Source organism: Vipera berus (genome assembly GCF_964194415.1).
Source record: "Vipera berus genome assembly, chromosome: 2".
In the NCBI taxonomy this organism is placed as follows: domain Eukaryota; kingdom Metazoa; phylum Chordata; class Lepidosauria; order Squamata; family Viperidae; genus Vipera; species Vipera berus.
The window spans coordinates 215,882,595-215,909,915 of NC_138203.1; the positions used below are offsets into that span (position 1 = coordinate 215,882,595).

At 42.7% G+C, this 27,321-nt stretch overlaps 1 protein-coding gene across 3 annotated transcripts; it reads right to left on the minus strand.

Annotated features, from left to right (window-relative positions):
* Positions 1 to 1,842: 1,842 nt before the first annotated feature.
* RGS14 (regulator of G protein signaling 14) lies at positions 1,843 to 26,913 on the minus strand. 3 transcript variants are annotated; one of them, XM_081317083.1, is made up of 15 exons: positions 26,779 to 26,913; positions 20,853 to 20,874; positions 19,524 to 19,678; positions 19,034 to 19,126; positions 17,982 to 18,125; positions 17,595 to 17,744; positions 17,359 to 17,479; positions 17,125 to 17,243; positions 13,200 to 13,403; positions 11,399 to 11,475; positions 9,508 to 9,634; positions 8,556 to 8,637; positions 7,242 to 7,288; positions 6,818 to 6,923; positions 1,843 to 2,555 (listed from the first exon to the last, which is right to left on the minus strand). In XM_081317083.1, the coding sequence occupies exons 1-15, from the start codon at positions 26,821 to 26,823 to the stop codon at positions 2,257 to 2,259; spliced, it is 1,791 nt and encodes a 596-aa protein (XP_081173209.1). In that variant the 5' UTR covers positions 26,824 to 26,913; the 3' UTR covers positions 1,843 to 2,256. The 3 variants fall into 3 exon arrangements, with proteins under 3 accessions (XP_081173209.1, XP_081173211.1, XP_081173210.1); XM_081317085.1 differs by lacking the exon at positions 1,843 to 2,555 and adding an exon at positions 3,594 to 4,224; XM_081317084.1 differs by lacking the exon at positions 1,843 to 2,555 and adding an exon at positions 4,842 to 4,971.
* Between the last annotated feature and the right edge of the window lie 408 nt (positions 26,914 to 27,321).

Below are 27,321 nucleotides of genomic sequence, written 5' to 3' on the forward strand. Positions count from 1 at the left end.
GTCCAGAGACTGTCAAGTAGCCCGGTGCAAAAACAACCCAGTAATTAAGGCAGGGGTCTTCAAACTTGGCCCTTTTTAACCCTTGTGGACTTCAACTCCCAGAATTCCTCAGCCAGACACGCTGGCTGAGGAATTCTGGGAGTTGAAGTCCACAAGTCATAAAAGGGCCAAGTTTGAAGACCCCTGAATTAAGGCGTCGGGCTAACGACAGCAGAGCACAGGACTCCAGGAAACAGAACAGAGATCCAGTCAATCAGCCCAGCAGCAGGCGGCGGCCCTCTGGGTAACAAAACCCCTTCGTGGACTCATCACCAGACCCCAAGCGGAATTCTCCGCCGTTTGGTGCCACGGCGCCCCCTGGCGCTCAACTGCGGAAACGTCAGCGCGCTGGAGCTATTGTAAATGACAAACCCAGCGCCCTCTTATATCTCGTTGCGCTTGGCCTGCGAGGATCAGCGCAATGTTAACCGCCAGACGTCCGTGGCACGAATGAACGGCTCTCCCCCTTAACAAGCATACGTGAAGCCCGCGGCAGTCACCCCACTCCGAATCAGCTTATCTTCGCTTACCTGCCTTGAATGCCTGCGGCGGCTTTCAACAGATCCCACCGCCCAGGACGGAATCTGCAGTGATTTCTTTCACCCTTCCTTCCTTCCTTCCTTCCTTCCTTCCTTCCTTCCTTCCTTCCTTCCTTCCTTCCTTCCTTCCTTCCTTCCTTCCTTCCTTCCTTCGCTGCCTCCTCCCCAACTCCTCTCATTCAGATGTTGAGGAGCCGACATATGCGGTTAGGGGCAGCCAATGGGGAAACAACGGCTTCCGCCGCCGTTCTTAGCCTGAGAATCGGCGTCTCCACCAGCAGTTCCGTCTTTAAGGGGCAAAGGGGAAGAAGGCTCTTTCTGATCGGATCCCGCTCCTTTTTTCCTGTACTGGTAGTCCTCGGCTTACGACCACAATTGAGCCCCAAATTTATGTTGCTAGGTGAGATATTTGTTAAGTGAATTGTGCCCCATTTTACAATCTTTCTTCCCACAATGAATCACTGCAGTTGTTACTTGGCAACACAGCTGTTAAGTGAATCTGGCTTTCTCCCCCCCCCCCTAGACTTTGCTTGTCAGATCTCAAAAGGGGATCATGTGACCCCAGGACAGTGCAATTGTCCGAAGTATGAGTCAGTTGCCAAGCATCTGGATTTTGATCGCGTGTCCGTGCGGATGCTGCAACGGTCATAAGTTTGAAAAATGGCTATAAGTCACTTTTTGCAGTGCCGTTGTAATTTCGAACAGTCACTAAATGAACTGTTGTAAATCGAGGACTACCTGTACAGTATTTCAAGTTCAACAAGGCAATGCAGGGCATACAGAACATCCATCCCCTGGTTTAGGGATAGCGTAAAGGATCCAGTGTGGGGGAGTACAGCCAACCACAAACGTTGTGCCAAGAGCTCACAATATTGAAAACAATTTTTAAAATTATTAGTCATAGTTCTTTCCATACCCCAAAACAAGATTTAACAGAGGTCCTTGCATATGTCTCAGGAAGAATAATTTGCAAGTTCTACAAAGCAAAGCTTGCCTAGGCCATCTTAAACTTGGTAGATGTGGATCTCTACTCATATGTGTTAACATATATGAATTTGGAAGCAAATGCTAATGCTAATTGGGGCTCACTCTATTGCTTCAAGAGGAAGCATGGATTCCTCAAAGCCTTTGTCCTCACATCTGAACAAGAAATGTGTGTCTGCTTTGTGGGCTTGTATGTTCATGCCAAACCATGCCACACCCTACACCACCAACTGAAACCCATGTACCCCAAAACAAAAACTGAGAACTTAATTAGTAGTGTATCTTACATTTTACAGAAACCGAAAATTACAAACTATATACAGGCAGCATCACCACTAGCCACAGGGTTGGAGTTGCCACTGGAGCAGCCATTGGCAGTTGTTTTACGACATAGAGCAACACCGCACAATAGTTTGGTACAGCAAGTAAGTAATACTGGCACCCTGCTGCCCAGCCAGCATGGGCAGTTAGTGGACGTCAGCCAGAACATTAGGAGTACACATGTCCATTCCTGAAGACAGCCTGAGAGTCCCAAGAGCTAGATGGGGTCTAGCCAGGCCTCCACCTAGACCAGAGGGACAAGTTTGTGAGAGGCAGATCATGAACAGATATCAAACAGGAAAGGCCTGGCTTCACGGCAAAAAAAAGCATACAATTGAGGGCCTAGGGTGGGTTGGGGTTCTCATGGAGTAGATCACAGGTCAGATTTCCCAGCAGCAGCCGACGATGATGAAGTTGCTATTTGCAACGGTAAAGAGGGAGAAACCTGGGGTTGCGACTGCCCCCGGGATTGACGCTGAGAGGTGTTAGCATCGGCTGCCTTGAGGGTGCAATTCTCAGTGGCAGAGCTGGATGGGGAATGGCTTGTGCAGGTGACACCAACTTGTTCAGGCACCTGAAGGAAATCAGGCAGTATTAGATGCTCCTTGGACAGCAGCCCACGCTGGTCATTGGCCCTGGAGTTCTGTGCACGATTCAGTAGTTCCATTAGTCCTAGGGGAGAAGAAGTACTTCACTGTGTATCTAAAATCATAATACCATGGTTGGGGGCTGAGTACTCTCAGGATCTGTTGGTCTGCAACTTAAATCATTCCTCATGAACCAGGCTGAGGGGACCTGGAATTGAACAACATCTGGAGAGCCACGTGAGACCCAACCATTCTTCATACTGTCACTCTACAAACAGCAGTATTTAACTCTTTTAACTTGCTTATATTAATTATATATGCCTTTAATCGTCTTGGTTTCCCTAGGAATCCTAAAGGAATCTTGAAGAGGATGCTAAAACTCTCACAGAGTTCTTAGATTCCTAAAGAAGATACTACAAACCCCAGATCCCTTGGCATAGCTATTGCAATTTAGTTTGCAAATTGTGCACCTGGCAAGCGCTCCACATGAAAAGGGGCATCAGGAAAGAGACGCAGGAGATGCAATGCCAACAACAGAGGCTTGCAACTTCACGCGTGTGTGCCCAGCCACTGAGACCAGTAATAGAGACTGTATTCATGATCCAGCAGGCCCTTGCATAATTTTTGTTATGTAATTATATTTAATCCACCCACGTCCTGCTGTACTGCCTCACTATGGCAAGGAAGCATTCCTGGGAACGATGAGCAAAGACTACTGGGAGCGTATGGAGTATAAACTCCCAGCAGGGTCACCCATGGCATGAAGGTCATCCCAGGTAAAACTAGCAGGCACCTATATTTGGGGGGGAGCAATATAGAAAGATGCTGATGATCACTTTAGTAGACATCCATTCATATTATGTCAGAGAATACAATAGTAAATCATTACTGTATTTTACCAAGAACCCATTGGTAGAACATATAAAATTGAAGATAAAGTGCTGGATGATGGCCCCTCAGGTCAGCTGGAACTGAACATTTTACTGTGGAAAAGCTGCTAATCTTTCAGAAGACTAATTGTGTTTATGATGTGGCTAGACTAAAACCCTTTGGGACATCTTGTTGTTTGCTTTGCCATATAGGTATGAAAATCCAAAGCTGCAAAGGCAGAATTAGTGGGAACATGGCACATAAGAAGCATGAACCTGTGAAAGCTCAACACAGTGAAAGATGAAACAACTACAAATTGATATATATGGAATCAGCAAATTCATATGTGGCGATGGATACTTTCAGTCAGAAGATTATACAGCTTACTATACAGAATGAAAAAACGAAGAAGGAACCACATTTTTTATAGCTAGTAAAGATACAGCAAGAATAGTACATGTAGTCTTCCATTACCGATGGCAGTTGGAATCAGAGTTTGCTGTTGCTTAATGACATGAACATAAAATATGACATCATCTAACTGCTTTGCTTAGCAATGGTAATTCCGGCACTCCCAGTTGCCCTTATTTTATTTATTTATTTATTTATTTATTTATTTATTTATTTATTTATTTATTTATTTATTCGGTTTATATACCGCCCTATTCCCAAAGGACTCAGGGCGGTTTACAAGGCAAAATTTAAAAACAATCCAATATAAAATTAAAATAAATTAAATTAAGTCTAGCCACAAAAATTAAATCACAATTCAAAAACATTAAACCCCTCAGTCCAGACCAGATAGTTCAAAGACCCAGGTTTTTAGGTCCCGGCGAAATGAACGAAGGTCGGGGGCAGTCCGGAGTTCCGTTGGCAGTTGATTCCTTGTTAAGTGAATCACCACAAGTTGTTCAGCAAGGATAATAATAATAATAATAATAATTTAATTTCTATACCACCCTTCTCCCGAAGGACTCAGGGCGGTGTACAGGGCAATACAATAAAATATAACATATAAAAGTTAAAAAATATTAAATATTACAGCCCAATTCAATACGTTAATACAATAACATTAAAATACCCCTAAACCCATCAGACCAGGCCGGCTTGTTCAAATAAATATGTTTTTAGGTCACGTCGGAAGGAGTGAAGGTCGGGAGCCATCCAGAGCTCCACCGGTAAACGGTTCCAAAGGTCTGGCGCGCCCAGGATGTCATGTGGTCACCATTTGAGATCTCCTGCCAGCCTCCCCACTGATTTTGCTTGTAGAAGCCAACAAAGAAAGTTTCAAATGGCAACCTCATGTCTGTGGGATGCTGTGATAGCTGGAACTCCAAAGATCGGTTGTTAAATACCACTCATTCTGTGCTGAACGACAAGTTCAGATTGTTGTTGAATGAGTGATTGTTAGCCAAGATGACCTGTACTTGTCTGTTATGCAATCAACAACTGAATAATATCAGTTAGACTTTCTAAGCAGCCCTTTAGTGGGACGATTATTCATGTTTACTTTCCAACCACTGACGCAGATGAAGATGAGATTGATGAATTTTATGATCAAGGTCAGTCTGAGAACAATAGAACATGCAAGGAAGATGTGCTGCTTGGGATTGGAAAGCGGAACGCCAAAGCTGGAAATAATTATGGAGGAAAATGTTCGAGTGCATGGCTTAGCAAACTGAAAAGAAACAGGAGTGACCTATCAATTGCTGCCACTTCCATGATTTCTTCATTGGCGACCCTGCCCTCAAACGACCAAAATGACACGTCTACACACAAACATCACCAGATGGACAATATGGAAATCAATAGACTACATCTTTGTTCTTTTTCAATTGTTAACTGTTTGGATTGCTACAATGGTTATGGTATTCCCCATGGTACTTTATGGCAAGAAAAGTTGGACTTTGAAAAATGCAGGATAGAAAGAATATTGTTCCGAAATTTGATGCTGGAGAAAACTCCTGAGAATACTGTACCACGGGCAGCCAAGAAAACAAATAAATGGACTATCAAAAATAAAATCAATCCAGAGTTTTCACTTGAAGTACAATAACCAGGCTTAAATTATCTTATTTTGGACACATTGTGCAAAGACCCAACTCTCTGGAGAAGACTCTAATGCTGGGAAAGAGAAAGAGAAGAGCACAACCAACAGCACAGTGGATAGACTCAGTTATACTACATGGCATGGGTCCGGAGTACCTAAGGGAGCACCTGCGGCCGGCGTCAACCTCCCTCCGTCCAGTGCGCTCCCACAGAGAGGGCCTTCTCAGGGTGCCACCGGTCAGAGAATGCCGACTGGTGGCCCCCAGGGGGAGGGCGTTCTCTGTGGGCGCGCCAGACCTGTGGAACCGCTTACCGGTTGAGCTCCGGATGGCCCCCGACCTGCGCTCCTTCCAACGTGATCTAAAAACTTATTTATTTGAACAAGCCGGCCTGGTCTGATGGGTTTGGGGTTTGGGGTTTTTACATGGATTTTAACTAATGTATTATATCGGGCATAATTATTTAATGTTTTTTAACTTTTGTATTTCATATTTTAATATTTATTGCCCTGTACACCACCCTGAGTCCTTCGGGAGAAGGGCGGTATAAAAATTTGATAAATATAAATATATACTGGTGATGTCCACCATTGGAAGGCCTGAAGAACCAGGTTGTCACAGACAAAAGCTATCTATATAGTTGTTAAGAGTTGACACTGAGTTTATGGCACATAATTAATCATTTTTAATAAATGTTGAATATTAAAAAATGGGGGAGTGCTAACCTGTATGCCAACAGTACCTTTGGGACAGGAAATGACAAACTTGGTTTCAATGCAATTTAATCCCTATGACACCTCCAGTTTTCTTTCCATTTCTTCCCTGCCTTTCTGCCCATCTATATCTCAGTAGGCAATGTGATATAGTGGTTAGTGTTGAACTTAAATCAGGGAGATGCAGGTTTAAATTCCAATTTAAATTCCCAAGCTTCTATAAACAGGTCCCTCTCTTCTTGCTTTCCAAACCAAGTGCTCCACAGCTCTACACTTGGTTATTCGCTGCTAGAAAGTGTAATTTATAAAAAATATACCCAAATTAGCATGACTTGGTTCTGCTTAATTTCTGAGAGTTACTAACTTTCTAGAGAGCCAGTCTGCTGTAGTGGTTAAGACACCAGGCTAGAAAATGGCAGACTCTGAGTTCTAGTCCTGCCGTAGACTTGAAGCCAGCTGGGTGACCTTAGGCCAGTCATTCTCCCTCAGCCTTGGGAAACAAGCAATGGCAAGCCACTTCTGAAAACCTTACCAAGAAAACTGCAGAGACTAGTCAAGGCCATCCCCAAGAGTTAACACTGACTCAAAAGGTATGTAGACACACACACACACACACACACACACACACACACACACACACACACACACTAATTTATAAGCATCCCCCTGACCTCCTCAACTTTATTAGGTTGCAAGCAGAAACCAAGATGCTTTACCTTCCATGTCATATGTGTGTTGGTTCTGGTTACTCTTGATGGGTTTGGTAAAAGGATAGGACATCGCCGGGTCACTTTCAGATTCTGTCTCCACAGTACTGTCATCCTAGAACCATAGTGGGAGAAAGCCAGCCTCAGAAAATGATCCATTTGTACGTAGGTCACAACTACAACCTCAGCATAGTGTGTCACCAAGGGATTAGAAACATCATTCCTGGCCTGTGACCATTCCCAGTAAATGTATGGCATCCACATTATGGGGAAAAAAATAAAGCAGTTATCTGCACATTCATCATTATCATTATCACGAAGAATGCTAGAGTAGGAATAGATTGCTTATATGCAGTGATGCATTTTAAAAGTTATGGAAGAGTCATATTTATTATTTATTAAAAGTTTTATTGCTTTCATGATCAGTGCTCACCTCAACCTGCTCGCAAGAAGCATCTGCTGCCACAACAGGTTTTATTTCTGCAATAAAAGAGATGGCTGTTAGAATTTCTGGAGGAAAGATAATTGCTTTAGGTAGCTGCGTGAGAGATGTTGATCTATGACTTGAAGGACAGCAGCAGTCAGCAGAAGGAAATACTGTGTATTGTGAATTAAGAGTACCAATAAGGAGAAGGAAAGAAAAGCAGAGTTACCATTTTTATGCTGCCATGGCTCCCTTGAATGAACCTATTCAGCAGGTCTACTATATTCCATCATATTTTCTCTTCCTTCCATTCAGCTTTTACAAACACACATTTTTATAAACTATCTCATTTTCTATCAAATAAGCAGGTAACATTCTCTGGGGTCTACCATGTGAGACTGGGGATTATTAATTAGAGGGAACATGGAAGAGGGAAGAGGATGGAGGAAGAGGAGAACTCAACCAACTAGGGCGGGGAGGCAGGGAATGCTACAGGTCCTCTCTCCTAAGAAGGTCCATCTGGCAGGACCAAGAAGAAGGGCCTTCTCTGTGGTGGCTCCCTCCCTGGGGAACATCATTGCTGTAAAAATAAGATTGGCCCTCACCTTGAACACTTTCACAAGGTCCAGAAGACATGGTTCTGCCAATGGGCCTGGGGAACCGAGAATGATATGGAGACCATCAAGTGGCTTGATTGTTGTCACCAGGGGCTGGGGGCCATTGTTTTTTTGTATGATTTTTGTAATGGGATTTATACACGTATGCTGACCTGAGTCATTGAGAGTGAGTTGGGCAGCCATATGCATTTTCTTAAATAAATAAATGACAAGAATTTTCCTTTCCACGTTTTTTAGGGCAAACATCCCAGCATGTAAGCAGATGAATGCCACACGTGGGAAAGATGCTTCATATGCTTAAAGCAGCTGACCTGCTTACGGGTAAGTGGTCTATACCTAATTTTCTCCAGAAATACACTGCATCCAACACCGAGCAGGTTAATAGGGCAGGATGCACAACTTTTGCATCACAACTGCCACCCTAAGTCACTTTTCAGAGTGAAATGGGCAGCAAACAAATTTAATAAATTAATTACTTAAATAGATTTCAACCACTGCTTACAGTGAATAAATAAGAACATCTATTCACTAGCACTGATGGGAAAGAAAAAGTTACAAAGAATATGTAGTAATCTCTTCTTGGGAACCATCAAGTAATTCTCCTCAGGGGAAAAGAGTTTTGCCTCCAGCTGTCTACAGTAGAATTAATCTGGCTTGGGAGTTACAATCCTACATAAATAATCATGTTCCTTTGACCATCACATACCTGCATCTGAATCTAGAACAAGCTTCTGAGCAGCCACTGCACAAACCTTCTCTTCCAACTTCAAAGTTTGGAGTTCCCCAGACTGCAGAGAGAGAACAAAGTTAACAGATTGAAAAAAAGCCAGGATTGCCCAGGGGCAGGGAGAAGAACACAGACCCTCCCGGAAATGGTTGACCCCAACAGTAGTGTACACATACCCTGAGAGAGTGGGCACGGCTTTTCAACATAAGCTCTACAAAAATAGCCACCTGGAAATGGTAGTCCATTAAAAAGCATGGAGCCAGAGAACTTGGGCGCGTTCTTCTAACCCACAGAACAAGACAGAAGCCTACCAAGAACTCCAATCTCGGTAGCTGTCTTTTTAGCTTCACAGCTCTTATTCCTGGTAAATCAGCTTGTGGTGAGATGGGCAGCAGATAAATTTGATAAATAAATAAAGTGGAAGCAGTGTCTCTAATGCAGTTCAAGAATTGCAGAATGCAACTGGGAGCGAGCTGAAGGTCCAGAAGTAAGCAGACATGTCATATTGACAAATCCCAGCTTAGTTAAACACTACAGGTAGTCCTCGACTTACAACAGTTCATTTAGTGACCATTTGAAGTTACAATGGTATTGGGGTAAAAAGTGACTTAATGACCATTGTAGCAATCCCATGGTCATGGGATCAAAATTCAGATGCTTGGCAACTGACTCATATTTGCAGTGTCCCAGAGTTATGTGATCACTTTCTGTGACCTTCTGACAAGCAAAGTCAATGGGGAAGCCAGATTCACTTAACAACTGTGTTATTAATTTAACAACTGCAGTGGTTCACTTAATAACTGTGGCAAGAAAGGTCATTAAATTGGGTAAAACTCACTTGTCTTGCTTAGCAACAGAAATCTGCGGGCCAACTGTGTTGTAATTCTAGGACTACCCATATTTACACACCCTATTTCATGATGGTTCTCACCCGTTTGAGTGACACTTGTTTAATATCAAGACTGTATTTGTCCAAGATGGGCTGCAATGCTTCTTGCAAGGTTTTAGTTGATTTTGCCAGAATGCGGACTGTCTTATTGATAGGTATAATGTGCAGACTGTAAAAAGAAAGGATCGGGTTGAGGAGAGATAGTACTGGAGAAAAAAAGGTTTATCTAGTGGTTGCTAAGAGTCAACATCAACTTGATAGCACAAAATGAAGGAAAAAAACCCCCACTATAAATATTTTAAATGGGTATAGCACATTACATACGTCATAGCCAAATCGCAGCCATCTTTTGCATCGCCTCAATCCTTCCTGACTTCTATGTGCCTATTTACAATTCATGGTAAATACAAAGGAAAATGAGAAAGCAGCTTAGGAAAGGGGCAGAATGGCATCTCCAACTGCAGGTGTATATATGAACACAGCAGGAAGAAAAACCTTCATATGCCGTAGATCTACTGAAATGAATTATGAGCTCTGAATTATTTATAGTGGCATAGACATTGATGCTAAAATGGTCACATACCCGGGGGGAAATAGCATGTCATGGACAGAGTAGCACAGATAGTGGATTTCGGGGCTGTTAACCTTCAACCACTAAAGGCTTTTTCTAGTTTGCGCACAACCAGAAATACTGCAATAGGAATAGCACTTAGACTTAAATACCGCTTCACAGTGCTTTACAGCCCTGTCTAAGCAGTTAACAGAGCCAGCATATTGCGCCCCCCCCCAACAATCTGGGTCCTCATTTTACCGACCTCAGAAGGATGGGAGGCTGAGTCAGCCTTGAGCTGGTCAAGATCGACCTCCTGGTGTGTAGGCACAATTAGTCTGCAAATGGTATATTCTAACCACTGCACTGCCACGGCTCTTACAAAACACAAACATTTCTTGGTGTGGGTCTTCAACCCATGCGTGAGACATCTGAAGTTATTTTTAGGTGAGATGTCTATTGGCCACATGAAGTTGGTGAGGGTACAACCCTTCCCTCCAGACCCCAAGCACTCCTCTGTACCACTATTCTCCTCCCTGCTCTTCCTTGTGGAAATTGTTGAGAGGTGGCTGGTTTTATTTATTTTTTTATTTAATTTCTATGCCGCCCGTCTCATTAATGCAGTGGACTCTGGGCAGCTTTAAGTTTTAAAAGGACTGCGTTTTCTTACTTGTGAACACCGGTTTATTCCTATATGCCTCAACAAGTCTGTTTGCTGTTCGGTGGACTTGGGAGAACAGACCCGTAACCTCCTGGTCTGCCAGGCACAGTAAACAAGAGAGCCAGGCCAAGGCATTTTCCTTATCCTGAAACCCCATCCCAATGCCAGCCTCCCATTCCCTGTGGTGACTGATGGATGGATTCCCTCTGACTTCAGTGAGTGGGAGGGCACCATAATCGGTGTGATTAAGCAACTACTTTGCTTAACCTGTGTTGCACACCCGAAATCAGGAGACCATTATTTGTTGGTCAGCTAAAACAGAAATAACAGCTGTGTGATAGAGACTGGCAAAGGAAATAGAAAATGTTGTGCCAGGGTGGGGTTATTGCTGTTGTTGCTGCTTGCCAACTCAAATTGAAGCGAATAATGCTTTAATTCAGCAACGAGAGAAGACTCTAAGTCTACTTTCTCAACTATCAGTACCAAAATGAAGGAAAGGCAACTTAAGCTCACTTTTAGTTCAGCCACATACAATCCATAATGAGTACTATTGAACTGCTGCATCCATGTAGGGCCCCCCCAAAACAGCAAAAGAGTTGGTTTAATCCGTGTTGTAAAAACAAATGGATCACTCTTTTGGGGCAGGAATTCTGAGCCTCATCTTAAGAAAGATGAAGCAAAGCCAACCCAGAACAGAAGGAGTCTTCAGAGATCACACTCACTCAAAGTTGACCCTGATATCCAGCTTCACCTCCTGGTCCATCAGTACTAAACTCTCCTGGTTCAATGCCAGCGGCTTCTGCGAAAGGCCAAAGAAATACTGAAATATCGATACAGTGCAAAGAAAGAACAGTGGTGTAAGAATAGAAATGCTTGTTAATGTATGATATGATTCTACATTGCCCACAGACTAATACGTTACAGCTGGTCCTTGACGTGGGTCATTTAACCTCCATCTGAAGTTACAACTGTCCTGAAAAAAGTGACAACTGGTTCTTGCACTTAAAATTGTCACAGCATCCCTACAGCCACACGCTCAAAATTTGATCACTCAATGATCAGCATGAATTTATCATGGCTGCAGTGACCCAGGGTCTCAAGATTGCCATTTATGACTTTCCCAACAAAATCGATGAGGAGAGCTAGATTCACTCAATGACAATGTGATTCATTTAACAGCCATGGCAAAAAAAGGTTGTAAAATCGTGGAAACTCACTTAATAACTGCATTTCTTAGCAATGCACATTCTGGTCTCAATTGTGGTTATACGGTAAGTCTAAGGACTGTTTGTATGAAACTATTAAGATCATTGATGCAATTCTAGGAAAATAGCTTTTCAAACATCTGCAAATAATACTGGGGAGAGATTTTTAAAATTGTAGTAGGATTAAAAATGTTTCTAAACTAAACAAAGAAAGATAAAAATATTATTAATCAGGAATATTTTGATACTAATATTCTTTGAAAACTGAAATTACTTGTCAATTTCACCTAATATATGCATGTTATATAATCGTCTGTGAACTAAAAATCATTTGCCCAATATAAATATGCTTTGGGAAAAATGTACAATCATGTTGGATATCTGAATTATAGATATCTGGATACATATATTTTTCTCCAGCCCTTTCAAAGAGGAAAAACAATAAAGCTGTATGAATTTAAAAGACACTGAAACTATATATCAATTTAAGCCTAGACAAAACCAAGATAGTTCTTGAAATGAATTCAGTTTCATTTGAACAATATTTATTTGTCTGGCTTGCTAACAATATGTGTTACTTGAATAGATGCTAGAGCAGGGCTCTTCAAACTTGGCCCTTTTATGACTTGTGGACTTCAACTCCCAGAATTCCTCAGCCAGCCATGCTGGCTCAAGAATTGTGGGAGCTGAAGTCCACAAGTCATAAAAGGGCCAAGTTTGAAGACCCCTGTGCTAGAGAATATAACTACTATCTCTAGTTAAAAGGGACTCCAGTGACCTATCTTCATAAGCCAACTAGGCAATTAGAAGCTATATAGAACATAGAAATAGAAGTTATATAAAATATATTGATTAAAACCCTAGTACTCCCAACTGGCATGGCCAATGGTGAAGCATACTGGAAATTGTGATGAACAATATCTGAGGGCCAACATTCCTTAGCCCTGTTGCATAGGACTAAGAAATAGAATTTCAGGGAAAGCTCAGCCAATAACAGTGAACTCTCAATCCAAAAGGGAATTACCCCAATTTACACCCAAAGCCCAATTTCTGCTCAATTAAATTAGATAAAGTAAATAAATATTGCATTTGGAGATTACAAGTAAATTGGCTTAAAGTGAATTTGAGACCACGGTATATTTTTTGTTTATAATTTCTGAATTCGCAACTTTAGTTATGATGCTACCTCGGTATATAATGAGAGAGATTACAAACGCTCCAATCTAAATTTTACCTAGAAAAATCCCTTTCTCTTAGTTTTCTAAAGTGCTGTTCTTCCCTTAATGTTTCCTTTTTGCTTAAAACAAATTGGACCTACCTTTTCACTTCCCATAAGGTAGATCTTTACATCAGGTAAATTGAGGCCACGACGTTGACAAACTCCAGCCAGCATCTCCTGGATAGAGAGGCCAGAACGTACTGGGGCCAGAGATGCAGTCCCATCAGGCAGATAAATGCAACAATATTTAATGGGATGGTTCTGACTGTCAGATTCTGAGCCAGTCAGACTCTTCCTGTGGTTCTGTAGAGAAGAGAACTTATCACATTCCGTTTCCTTTACTAACCTACGACAATCTCAACCTGAAAGTTCAGTGTCCACAACCGACAATTACTTGAGATCAAAGATCAGTAATATTGTATATCTATCAATGCATGCACTTATGGTAGGTGTGAGCTTGGTGAGGCTTTTATCCAAACCTGCAATTAAAAAAAAATACATATGCTTTTTTCCCCTTCCTGTTCACCTGGAAGACCTGAAAGACCACATTAGGGACAGATCATTGTGGAGGAAAAAAATCTATCTCTATGGTTGCTAAGAGTTGACAGTGATTTGATGGCACATACAGTAATCAATCAAAACTCTTCTCTCAATTGCTCTCTCTTTAGAGCAGGGGTGTCAAACTCAATTTCATTGAGGGCCGGCATCAGCATTGCAGTTGCCCTCAGGGGGCCGGGTGGGTGTGGCCAGGGTGGGTGTGGCCTACTGGGTGGGCATGGCTAGAGTGCGTATGGTCTACTGGGTGGGCGTGGCCAGCTCTACATCGTTCGCATCAAGGGTGCCTATGGGGGGGCCTGGGCAGGAGTGGGACAGATCTGAGGGTCTCTGGCAGGAGGAGGGTCTCTGGGCCAGGGCCAAGGCAGTGGGGGCTGTTCCCTCACTGTTTCCAGGATGGCTTCACGGGCCGCATGAAACCACTTCACGGGCCGGATCCGGCCCCCGGGCCTTGTGTTTGACATGTCTGCTTTAGAGAGAGAATGAGATGATAGTAGGACTTCGGGCCACAATTAAGATGCAAGTTTTAAAGAAAATTCCTTTATGGATTTTTGGTGATTTGAAGCAACACAGTGAAGAAAACCTGTATATCAAGAAGAAAATCTAGTATTATAGAAAGCCTGACGTATCAAAAAAAAAAAGTCCAGATATTCCCACTGTACATAGTGACCAATAACATTGCTTGAAGGAACTCAATAAGCACAAACTATTTCCTATTATTCCTCATCAATGCTAACTGCTGTAAACAATATTGAGAGCACTTGTACCAGCCAGTAAATATATATTCCTTTATAAAACCATGGAAGCCAGCAGCTGGCACTGAATCGTGAGGCAGTGAATCTCGTGGTAATTACACTTTACGCAAATATGTACATTTTCCCGTTTTGAGAACATAATTGAAATGCTCCTTTCTTTCCACCACCGAGAGTTTGAAGTAATTCAGCCAGAATTCTGCCAACTCAATCTACTGCCTCACTTGCTGTAAAACCATAGAACTGTCTGCTAATCTGTTTATTAGACAGTGGGAAGCATTTGCTTTCAGCTTCAGGAGCTCTACCTCTCTGAGGGAAAACCTATTACTATCAGCTACCATGGTAGAAAGGGACGCGGTGGCTCAGTGGGTTAGGACGCTGAGCTTGTCGATCAGATGGTCGGCACTTTGGTGGGTCGAATCCCGAGTGCCGCGTAACAGAGTGAGCGCCTGTTACTCGTCCCAGCTTCTGCCAACCTAGCAGTTCGAAAGCACGTAAAAAGGCAAGTAGAAAAATAGGGACCACTACGGTGGGAAGGTAACAGCGTTCCGTGCGCCTTTGGCGTCTAGTCATGCCGGCCACATGACCACGGAGACGTCCTCGGACAAGCGCTGCCTCTTCGGCTTTGAAAGGGAGATGAGCACCGGCCCCTAGAGTCGGAAACGACTAGCACGCATGTGCGGGGGAACCTTTACCTTTACCATGGTAGATGGGGATGTGAACAGAATGTTTGATTCTTTATTTGCACGGTAGGCATACCTCGAAGAAATAACCACCTACAACCAAGAAGCAAGGTTTTTTTTGTATTTGTTTTTTGCTCTCAAGGATAATTTATTTGGAAAAGACTTTGACAATACTGTATAAGGCTCTACCTGGCATCTCTGGCCATTCCAGAGACAGTGTTGAACTTGTCTCACTACGTAAAATTAATATGCTTGGAAAACAAAATTAGCATCTTTCTTGCACCAAAACCTTTTGTTTTTTTGAAAGTGGAACAAAGCTAGAACTTGACACTCTTTTTCCTTCTCAAATTACAGTACATGGAAAGCCTTTTTCCCCCCTGCCATTCCTTCTGGGGCTCGGGGAAGAAACAGAGTGAGCAAGTAGCAAAGAAATCACTGCCAAAAGCAGGAGTTGCAACCATAGAATTGCCTCTTTAACTTGCCCCATGGGGGCGGTCGGAGGAAACAAGCAGTGTGAATGGGTGACAGAATAGAGAAGGGTGAGGGGTGACATGATAGCAGTGTTCCAATATCTCAGGGGCTGCCACAAAGAAGAGGCAGTCAAGCTATTCTCCAAAGCACCTGAAAGCAGGACAAGAAGCAACGGATGGAAACTAACCAAGGAGAGAAGCAACCTAGAACTAAGGAGAAACTTCCTGACAGTTAGAACAATTAACCAGTGGAACAACCTGCCTCCAGAAGTGGCAAATGCTCCAACACTGGAAGTTTTTAAGAAGAGACTGGACAGCCATTTGTCTGAAATGGTATAGGGTTTCCTGCCTGAGCAGGGGGCTGGACTAGATGACCTCCAAGGTCCCTTCCAACTTCTTCTTCTTCTTATATTATTATTATTAGTAGTAGTAGTATTAGTATTAGTATTAATTATTATTATTATTTTGCTAACAATGATGGAATGGGACCTGGGGCAGGAATACAGGTAGCACCTGACAAATATTTTCCTGCCCGGTCTCATACCTTTTGCCATCCGTAATTGTGACAGCTCTACCACTGCTTCAGTCTTCTTCCTTGCCTGCCTGGAGCATGGCTTTGTAGATGGCTGCATGGCCATGATAACTGTAGAAGCATTCCGGCCCAGGTTGACCCAATTCCTAGCACTGCTCCCATCCCCCTTCATTCATTGCGGCCTTGACCGTAAAAAATGGGGAGCCTATCATTTCATTTGGGAGGCAGGGAAGCCAGGAACGTTTCCCCTCATAATTGGAACACAGAATTTGGGGCAGCTGACCAGAATACACAAAATAATGTTCTAGAAACATGGGAGGCTGTACTGTAGGTGTGTCTGGGTGTACGTGCAAAAAAGGAATTTGATTATGGGAAAAGCAACAATAGCTCAGGGCAGAGTATTGACTGAATGATGACATACAGTCTGCAATCTCCTAATAGTCAACTGGAAGGAACACTGGCTGATTTATGGCGATCTCAATGCCTGCCTCAGCATTTCAAGCTTAGCAATCAATGGCCATCTTCCCGATGATGTGGATAGATTTGTTTGGAAACAGGGCGGGAAGCTGCTGTGTCAAAGAGCACAAAGTGGTTTCCAATACATCATCCAGCTTTCTAGAATTCCGCAGTATTCTCCTCTGGATATTTTCATTCTCCGCTTTTATTTTATTGGCCATAATGTCCAGGAGAAGGGCTGTTTTTCCACCAACTGAGAACCCTCTGGCATTCTAAGTAACAACTTTCCGACAGTTTCAAGATAGGGCAGCCTTGAGCGAGGCTTAGAGAGAGGCTGCAGCCATGAAAACGCCAGCATGCTCTCAGCAGCAATTGCAGAGATCTCTACTTTGTAGAGAACTCCTCCACACAGCACAGTTATAGCCTATTATAGATAGAGTGTGGAGGCTGGGTAGAACCTATGATGTAACAGGCATGGTATACTGTTAAGCAAGAGCCAAGCGCCCACATTGCAACAAACAGAGCAGAGAATATTTTCACAAGCTGCAGCTCAAAATCGAGCTAAACACTACTCACCTCTGCCTGCAAGCCACTGGTTGCATAAGATAGAAAGCCCAGGTCCAGACTAGCTGAGGAATTCAAAGAGCCTTGGGATTCACGCCAGGGGGTTGGTCCCTCACCACCATTTCTCTCCTCTAGGACAGATAGTTAGCAAGGAGTTAGGACTTTGGAGAATACTTGGCCAATTATTAAGCATTCCTGTTCTGTCACCTCCTTCAGCAGTATCCCTACTTTCAGCTTTGAACTCACCTCCCCAGGGACGGTCCCTCCGGTCTCCTTTCCGAAAGGATCTCCGAGGACTCCTCCCAGCCAGGTTGCCAGCTAGCTCCACTCCTAACGGTAGTGATTTCCCTGCCTTTAGTTTTGTTTTCTAAAAGAAAACCAGAGAGTTTAAGAGCTCTTAGATCTATTGCACTTGCTTAAGAGGCATTCCCAAATCCCTCCAAATCACACCATCTTCTAGGCGGGAAGTAAAAGCTTCCCACCTTACTATGTTCGGTGGGTGGGCTGCCAGTCTGAGAGTTGGATCTCAGTTCTGGCAAGGCCTGCCCTCGGCTTTCCGCCTTTGCACATGCTTGGTACAATGCAGACTTGACAAAACGTGCGTAGCTGTCAAATTTCATCAGGTTGAAAATCTGAAAGAAGCAAAGTTGAGTATCATTAGCGTCTCTCAAGCAGAACCCCCTTGGCACTTAGGTGACTTATATTCCATTATATTCTGAATAAGAAGTATACGTAATTACTAATTGGGGAGCAAATTCATAGCTGCTCTACTACTCATACCTATTATTTATTTATATCCCTCTTTTATTATTTTTTATAAACGTGTCTCTTACGTTGGCTATCAGCTAGCAGACGTGGACTGTTCTCACCTGCAGTTGCTGGACATGAAACATGTCAGGAGTGGGAGTGGACAACACCTCCTCACCAATCCAGGCCTGTTTGTCAATGTTCACTGGGTTTACTGAATGACTTGACAGAAACTCATCATAGATCTTCCTAGCTTCCTGAGCCAGCTATAAAGAAAGTACATGGAGGGAGAATCACAATACCACAATAGCAAAGAACAGAAATATCCAGGCCAGCTGCAGTAATCAACATTGCTTGTATTTTCTCCCTAAAAACATGATATATAGAGAGAACCATCTGGGTGCTCTATTCATCTCACAGGTTAGTGTGCTTTCAATGGTTCTAAACAAAAAAAAATAAAGAAATATGAATGCTATTCATTTGGGTGAAAAATTCAACAAGAGTTCTTTCCTTTCTTGCCTCCATACATCTCTCCCATGCTTTAGGAAAAAAAGCAAAATTTGTGCCAGTGTGGATATGTCAATAAATTTGAAAGGGGGGAGAATAATAATATATCTAAATCCAAGACCGGTTAAGTAGGATTTCCAATAACAAATGGCAGAAAATTATTACTCTGCACTGCTTCCCCCCAATGATAAGGAAAAGGGAAAAATGTGGCTAAAAAACAACAGAGTTCAATAATGAATATATCTTACAGAATTATTATTTTTTTCCTGGGTAAAGAATATGACTTCCCTAAATAACATATTAAATAATCATCCCTCTTTTGTCTTGTCTTCCTCCTTCTCATTATGCTTGCTGTTTATACAAAATTCTGTTCTATACAGTTTGAGGGTATGGGGCATTATATTATTCCTTGGCACTGCTGTCTCTTGAGAAATCAGAGAATTATAAATCATACACAGAATTTGGTTTTATGAGGATCAAAGTCTTAATTTTATAAATTATATTCCAAATCTCATAATAAGATAAAGGTTGAATATTCCATCTATAGAATTCAAATTAGGGTCAAACATATCTCATACACTTATTCAAATTACATATATTTTCTTAGCACAAAATAAGTCCACTTATAATGCAAAATTTGGTCTTCTTATAGAAGAAGAATTCTTACCTTTTGGGTGCTATTAGCTGGTATCTGCTGAAATTGTTCACAGGCTTGCCAGAAATATACATTCTCAGCACTAAATTCCTTTTTCAGAAACTCCTGGAAAGAAAAGGATAATTTTCTATCTATTGCAACATTATCATAATCCAGAACTCTAGAACAGCCAGGTGGGGAAATCAAAGAATTCAGGTGAAACATCGCTATTATCTTTGCCCAAAGTGCAAGATCACTATATACGTTGTATTGGGTAGCAAAATCGCCATCAGTAAACAGCTCTACTCTCTAGCAAAACAGCACAGAAGAGAGAACAGCTGTTTCAAGGTTAAAAGGACTGGAGAGGAGATATATATATATGGCTGCACAATTTCAGACGGCTAGAAATCATGTAGCTCCAAATACACACCATCTTAGAAGGGAAATAAAAATAAACAATCGTAAAAACGGAAGAATGTGCAGTGAGAAATCAAAGGAAACGGGAAGGTGATATGGAACTCACAGTGAAGTATGCAACACCAAGCTGGTCCTGTAGCAGTGTCTCAAAGGACTCAGCCCAGCGGGCCACGGGATGCCCCAGGGAGGGAGGGACACTCTGAGTGCACGGCAGACTGTTCACACTGTTATTACTACCCCGGCTGCCAGAGCTGTTTAACTCTGTGAAGCAGAGAAAAGTTTCAAGTCTTTCGGAGGCCTCATATCTGAAATGGTGCTATGAATCTGAACCTGCCTAAACTGGCAATTATTGAAGTACCAGGCTAAGCCAAAACATTTTTCTGTCTGAAATGACCAACAAGATGGCACCAGCTACTTCATGTACAAAGCCTACCAGATTACTAGCTGGCTCTTAATTCAATATCGGTTATGGGTTAGTGACCCTGAGTGGGATCTTTGAACATGAGCAATTTCTCTTGCTAGACGTGCTGTGTAGGCCCATAGTTAATTTCCCATGGTTGGAAATCAGAGGTTTTAAGCAGAATCTCTGAGAGGCAAAGTGCCTTCTTTCCCATCTACCAAGGATCTGCTCAAAAATCACCAGTTTCTCCTGCTAATATCAGCAAGGAATTAGCATCTTGAAGGAACCACAGGGGAAAAACATGACAAAGTGCTCCATTTCTCCCAGAAACTGTTTGAAGATAGCTGATTTTCTACTGGTAAAACAGTGATTTTGAACAGAACAACAGAGAGAAGGGAAACCTTATTCCTGTCCCTCCCAGTGACACTGTGCAAAGATCTGGTTTATTCTTATCACTGGTGATTTGTTCATTCTCATCAGCTCATTAGTGAAGAACAAATTTCTAGCTTGATATACTAATGGTAGTATAAAACCAAGGATCTGTTCCCCAGTCAAAGATCCTAGTTTGGCTGAACATTTGTTTTAGCATCTAATCCCTGAAAGTTGTTTTATGTAGTTTTCAAAGAGCCAACATTCAACTATAATGAGGGAGTATAACTGGCAATTCCCTGTTACTGTGTTTATCAACCTCAATATCAAACATATCTCCAAGTAACCAGCAAAATCCTGTGGCCATTATTACACCCTGTCTTCATAAGTCGAATAGCATTAGAAATAGAAATAGAATCTTTGGGCTGGAAGGGACCTGAGAGGTCTTCTAGTCCAACCCCCTGCTCAAGGCAGGAGACGGCTTATACCATCCCAGACAAATGATTATCCAATCTTTTCTTGAGAATCTCCGGTGATGAAACACCTATGACTTCTAGAGGCAAGTTTTTCCACTGATTAATTGTCCTCCCTGTCAGGAAATTTCTCCTTAATTCTAGGTACTCGATGTTACTCCCTTAAAATTACCCAGTCACATACTCCACGTACCTCCATCGGATACTGCCAGGCCCTGCAAAAGAAGGATGAGAGCAGTCAGAGTACTTTGTCAGTGAGAGAGAGATTAACTCAAAAGAGGCATCATCTTTATCCTCATTGTTATTATGATATTTACACCCAGGCTTTCTGCTTAAACAAGCATGCCAACAAAAGATAAATTAGAACAAAAACAATATAATTAAAATCACAATCAAAATCAAGACAATCAAAATCAATTTAAAACTTGAAATTTCCCAAAATACTAAACCAGTAGAGGTTAAATTATTCTCCTCCCTCAGAAACAACTTTCAAAGGAGAAGACCCTTTTCTGCCTATCAGATAGTCAAGGTATCCCACAGAAAGGATACTTCAAAAAGGCCATTCCTGCTGATTTAAGTCAATGGACAGGATCATAGCAAGAGATGTGGCCCATCACTAAATCAGATTCCAAATTATCTAAGACTGAAAATAAACATCTTAAACTTGCCCAGAAGGTCATTGGCACCTGCTGCAGAACCATCAATGTAAGCATTATGTCATCATCATATCCTGCCCTTCTTACTTTCTTACTTTATTATTTATTGTATTCCATTTATGTGATTGCCTATTTGCTAAGCAACTCCAAGTAGCTAATGTAAAAATCCAGAAAATGGGGGGAAAAATAACACATATAAAGGCCTATAGCGCTGGGGTCAATATCAATCTCACACATATTAGCATATTATGCTGACTCTCACAGAATCCTGGCCCAATTCCTGAAGGAACTCAATTAACAGTCTGGATGCCACATTTTGCACCAACGGTGGTATCCAAAATGCATAGTTTCTTTTCCAGCATCAGATATCTTTCATATTAGTTAGCTAGATACAGAGACTTGGGAAAAAGTTCAGAGAAGAGCAACTAAGAAGATCAAAGGCCTGGAGACTAAAAATATATGAAGAACGGCTGTAGGACCTGGGTTTGACAAGTCTAAAGACAAGAAGAAACGGGGTGACATGATAACAGTATTCCAGTATTTGAGGGGATGCCACCAAGAAGAGGGGGTGAAATTGTTCTCCAAAGCAACTGAGGGCAGGACAAGAAACAATGGTTGGAAACTGAGAAGCAACCTGGAATTAAGGAGAAACTTCCTGACAGTGAGGACAATTAACCAGTGGAACAGCTTGCCTCCAGGAATCATGGGCGCTCCGTCACTGGAGATTTTTAAGAAGTGACTAGACGTTCACCTGTCTGTGATGGTATAGGTTCTCCTGCTTGAACAGGGGGCTGGGCTAGAAGACCTCCAAAGTGCCTTCCAGCTTCTATTCTATTCTCTTCTGTTCTGTTCTGTTCTGTTCTGTTCTGTTCTGTTCTGTTCTGATGCAAATATAGGACGGCCTTTGAAAGAACAGTCTAAATATGCCTCATTCCATCTCCTAGGTACACATTTCAAATATGGAAATCTATGGTTTGAAAAGTTTCCTACAAGCAGTATTTTTTTTCCTTTTATATTAGAGATTTGAAAAAGAATCCATGAGAATTTGACAGGCTATGGCCAGGATTACAATTCCGTAGCTTAATCCAAGGATAAAAAAAACCCTGTGTGTCGATGGCTGTACTGTATTCCTTTGGGAACAAAGTATACGTGTATAAGTGAAGGGAGACAGCGCTACATTTTTCTTTATGTATTTCTTTCAAAATGTTCTGCTTTCTTCTCAGCATGAAGCTAGCGAAAGAACATATCAGTTTTGACAAAGGCTGAAGGAATACATTACAGATTACTAAACCGGGTGCATTTTCTTGGAGCTGGTGGATTATGAATGATTAACAGATCCTATTAAAGCAAAAATGAAACTCTGATTTATCATAATAAACATCTTTTTTCCCAGTTGCATATATTTCGTGGAAGATAGATGACAGCTGAAGGAAAATACCATCAAGAGCTGCCGAATCTATAAAGACTGAGATTTGGGGAGTGGGGGTTGGGGAAGATGTTGTAGCACTTAATTAAAATTAAAATATAATTTTAATTTTAAAAACTAATTCAATTGAGGAAGAACAGGTTTTTAACAATTGAGATGAAACTAAAAAAGCAGAAAAATGTGTTCCTTTATTCCTCTCAGCTTGAAAAATTGCCATAGAAAGTTTTTCTTTGATGGGAAATTGATAGTATGATTTTAAATATGTATTTGAAAGTGAGTTTTATTTTTGATGATGAGTAAGCATTCTCCCTATAATTTGCCTCATTGTAAATTATTTATTTATTTATTTATTTATTTATTTATTTATTTATTTATTTATTTATTTATTTATTCGGTTTATATACCGCCCTACTCCCAAAGGACTCAGGGCGGTTTACAAGGCAAAATTTAAAAACAATACAATATAAAATTAAAATTAAATTAAATTAAATTAAGTCTAGCCGCAAAAATTAAAATCACAATTTAAAAACATTAAACCCCTCAGTCCAGACCAGATAGCTCAAAGAGCCAGGTTTTTAGGTCCCGGCGAAATGAACGAAGCTCGGGGGCAGTCTGGAGTTCCGTTGGCAGTTGATTCCATAGGGCAGGCGCGCCCACAGAGAACGTCCTCCCCCTGGGGATCGCTCGTCGGCAATCCTTGACCGGTGGTACCCTGAGGAGGCCCTCCCTGTGGGAGCGCACAGGACGATGGAAAATTGACGCTGGCAGCAGGTGCTCCCTTAGATAATCTGGGCCCATGCCATTTAGGGCTTTATAGGTCATCACCAGCACCTTGAATCTCACCCGGAGGGCAACTGGAAGCCAATGCAGCTCACGGAGAAGAGGTGTTACATGGGAGTATCGGGAGACTCCCATCACAACTCGCACGGCTGCATTCTGCACCAGCTGAAGCCTCCGAGTGGTCCTCAGGGGCAGCCCCATGTAGAGAGCATTGCAGTAGTCTAGCCGGGAGGTTACGAGCGCATGGGTGACTGTGCGTAGGGCATCTCGGTCCAGATAGGGCTGTAACTGGCGCACCAGGCGAACCTGGGCAAAAGCCCCCCTGGCCATGGCTCCTATATGATCTTCCAAACTGAGCCGTGAATCCAGGAGGACGCCAAAGTTGCGGGCCCTATCAACGGGGGATAACACCTCACCCCCCCCCATAGTTAACGATGGAAAAGATTGGTTAGTCTGAGATGCCGGTATGCACAGCCACTCAGTTTTGGCGGGATTGAGATGAAGCCTGTTTCTCCCCATCCAAACCCGGACCGCCTCCAGGCAACGGGACATCATGTCGAGGGCATCACTGGGTTGGTTCGGGGTGGAAAGAAAAAGCTGGGTATCATCAGCATACTGATGATACCTCACCCCGAAACCACGAATGAGCTCACCCAGTGGCTTCATATAGATGTTGAACAAGAGGGGAGAGAGGACCAACCCCTGAGGAACTCCACAAACGAGACGCCTCGGGGCGGACCTCTGCCCTCCCGTCAACACTGACTGCAAGCGGCCCAGGAGGTAGGAGGAGAACCACTGTAAAACAGTGCCCCCCACTCCCAACCCCCTGAGACGCTGCAGTAGGATACCATGGTCGATGGTATCAAAAGCCGCTGAGAGGTCTAATAGGACTAGGACAGAGGAACAACCCCTGTCCCGAGCCCGGCAGAGATCATTCAGCAGCGCAACCAATGCCATCTCCGTGCTGTACCCGGTCTTGAAGCCCGATTGGTATGGGTCCAGATAATCAGTTTCCTCCAGGAACAGAGGGAGCTGAAGTGCCACCACACTCTCAACCACCTTCACAAGAAAGCGAAGGTTGGAGACCGGACGATAGTTGTTCAAAATAGCCGTGTCCAGGGCAGGCTTCTTGAGGAGGGGCCTCACCACTGCCTCCTTCAGCTAAGAAGAGGCAGCTAAGAAGGAGTGTTGTCTCTGACTGCCCTGCCTTAAGGGTCTTTGCCAGACAAAGACAATGAACAAAGATCCCTCCGCTTGGGCAAAGGAAGAACAAAGGGCTCTGCCAGACAAGAAAAGACAAGCTGAAAAAGACTGAGGCGCGGGGGGGGGGGAAGCAGGATTGAGGCAGCTCCAGGATGGCTTTCTTAGACTGTGTAATCTCATCTTGAACAAAAGATTGTACATCACCCGAACACTAAAACCAAATACAGACGTTCTCATTAACAAAAAATACTACTAGTTAAGAGATAAAAGGAAATAGTGCTATGGTACGGCTGTTTCTCATGCAGATTGCTTTCATGTTAAAGTTGTTTTATAAATAATATATTTATTTTTAATAACATACATGATACTACATCTTCATTTTTGACTCACTAGAAAGGTTAGCATCAGTGTAGGAAAAAGCTTACTGCAGTTTAAAACTCCTGCTTTAAGGTGAACTGTTATGCTTCAATCATTCTTGGTATAACTTATTATTATTATTATTATTATTATTATTATTATTATTATTATTATTATTATTATTATTATTATTATTATTATTATTATTATTGTATTTTACAATAACATGTAACTATTTCAATCAGGTTTTTTTATTTTGTTTTTGAGCCATCCTGTTTTACTGGTCACTGTCTATGTATTCACATGAGCAAACAGTAATAGAAGGAATACAGAATCCATATTACACAGAGGATTACCAAAACCTATACTAGAGACATAGGTTTCCCCTACCCCTGACCCATGGTAAAAACATTCTGGTTTGTTTCCAGTGTTGCTGACAGAATTTGCAAAGTTATCACAAGACTCCTAATAGTCTGATTTCTGTTGAGGCATTTCTGCTCACATTAATCATTCTAAAAATGATTGATGAAAGTTACATAGATGGGACAAGACTAGTATCTAGATTGCAAAGGTTTGAATTACCACTAGTTAATAGTGAAGAAATGGAGAAAATACTAACTCCGTGTTGACATCTAATGGTCTTCTGGATTTCTGCAGCCCAAATAGGCTGCAGTAGATAGGCCTAGTGGTTACCTTCTCAGTGCCAAGGAATCCAAACTAGAACACTGTTATACTTCCATTGAAGCCCAAAGCTGTCCTTGCTGAAACTGGTCTGAGTCTATCTGAACACCAAATGATCATGGGCAAACTATATGAGGGAACTTCTTATTTTGATCTCAGTCCACTAAATCTGTGCACGGGCCATGCCAGAGGGATTTCTGTAGAGATAACACTATGAAAACATTATTGTTCATGCTTCTTCCTATTTAGCCCAGCCGGAGGCAATACCATACCCTTTCCCAAACAGCAACCTGATTGCATGAGATTCATTTACAGTAATGTCCATGTAAAAAGAGGCATTGTTGCAAAAGGTCCCCAGACAAGTCACCATACCCTGCGGCAGCTTTTGCTGACAGCGAGAGGCTCCTGCATTCCATGAGGTCGATCCATCTAATCATCTCATTATATTCTTTCCTTTCTTTCTGTGTCTGCCAGTCATGTTCAGTTGTGCAATCTGATAACAGACTCGTGCCTGCCCGTTCTGTTTCCACAGTAGATTGTGCAGTGTAACCTGGCGAGTCTGAAAGGCACTGTGATTTCACAGCAACTCTTCAATGTGCAAAAACATGCCCCAGCTAGAGCAAAACAACAGCTGCTGTTGTTTTTCACCTTGAAAAGAGCCCTTTTTCTCTCAGATGGTTTACAAAGAAGAGGGCAAGACCACGAGGCAGCACACAAAAGAACATCCCACCGTCCCTACTGTCCCGTCCCTACCCGTCTACTACTGCAGTACTACTGCAGTAGTAGAGCCGAGCTGAATCCCTCTCACCATTCTACCTACAGCTTGGGGAGGTACGAAAACCAGGAAAGGTTTTCAACTGGCCTACGCTTCCCCCTGAAGGAAAGAGCCCCCAAATGCCAAGATCAGATTTTAGGAAGGAGCCCTTTTCATCAGGAAGACAAGCTGCTCCTTCCAATTCAAGTTGCAGCTGCTGGCCTTGCCTTTCCCCGGTAGCAGCTGAAGTATGTTCACTCACCATTCGGCCATTTTGGACAGCCAGATGTTTGGGTTTTCCCAGCATGCCTCTCGTGCGGTTGTCACAGGTAGACTTTAAAACCCAGGACCATCAGGCTGGGAGCAGCCCCTCCCTGAGGCTGCAGCCGGCCTTCAGAGCATCCCCGGCTGGGAGAGAAAGAAGGAGTGGAGCTGCCTGCCACGCTCACAGTGCAGCATTCACTACCTCTTTTCTCTACCACAGGAAGTGTCACCATGGAAACCAAAACCACAGCTCAAAATGGGGTTTGGAAGGGAGAGTCTCCTTCCTTATGAGCACAGCCCCACTGACACCTCCAGCCCAAAGCTTTGAAAATGGTCCAAGGCTGCAGCCAAAGGCTCCTTAAAGGAACCCACGCCCTGATAAGGGACCCGGAGCATCTGTGGCTGGAGCCAAGAATTTTTCTAGCACCCTCAGACACAGCCCTCGGGGGATGCAACGAACAAAGGCAAGCTCCAGCAGATACATCAAAGGCAGCAGATGAGCACAAACGCAATCGGCTGACAGGGACTGTGGCACTCTCCA

What these genes read in the sequence shown, in the direction of transcription:
- RGS14 (XM_081317083.1), bottom strand. Translation starts at nt 26,823, where the DNA reads ATGCTGGGAAAACCCAAACATCTGGCTGTCCAAAATGGCCGAATG. An exon ending in GAGGGACCGTCCCTGGGGAG is followed by an intron (nt 17,244 to 17,358) that starts GTGAGTTCAAAG and finishes TATCTGTCCTAG; the next exon opens with AGGAGAGAAATGGTGGTGAG. An exon ending in TGTTCTAGATTCAGATGCAG is followed by an intron (nt 7,289 to 8,555) that starts GTATGTGATGGT and finishes CTTTTATTGCAG; the next exon opens with AAATAAAACCTGTTGTGGCA.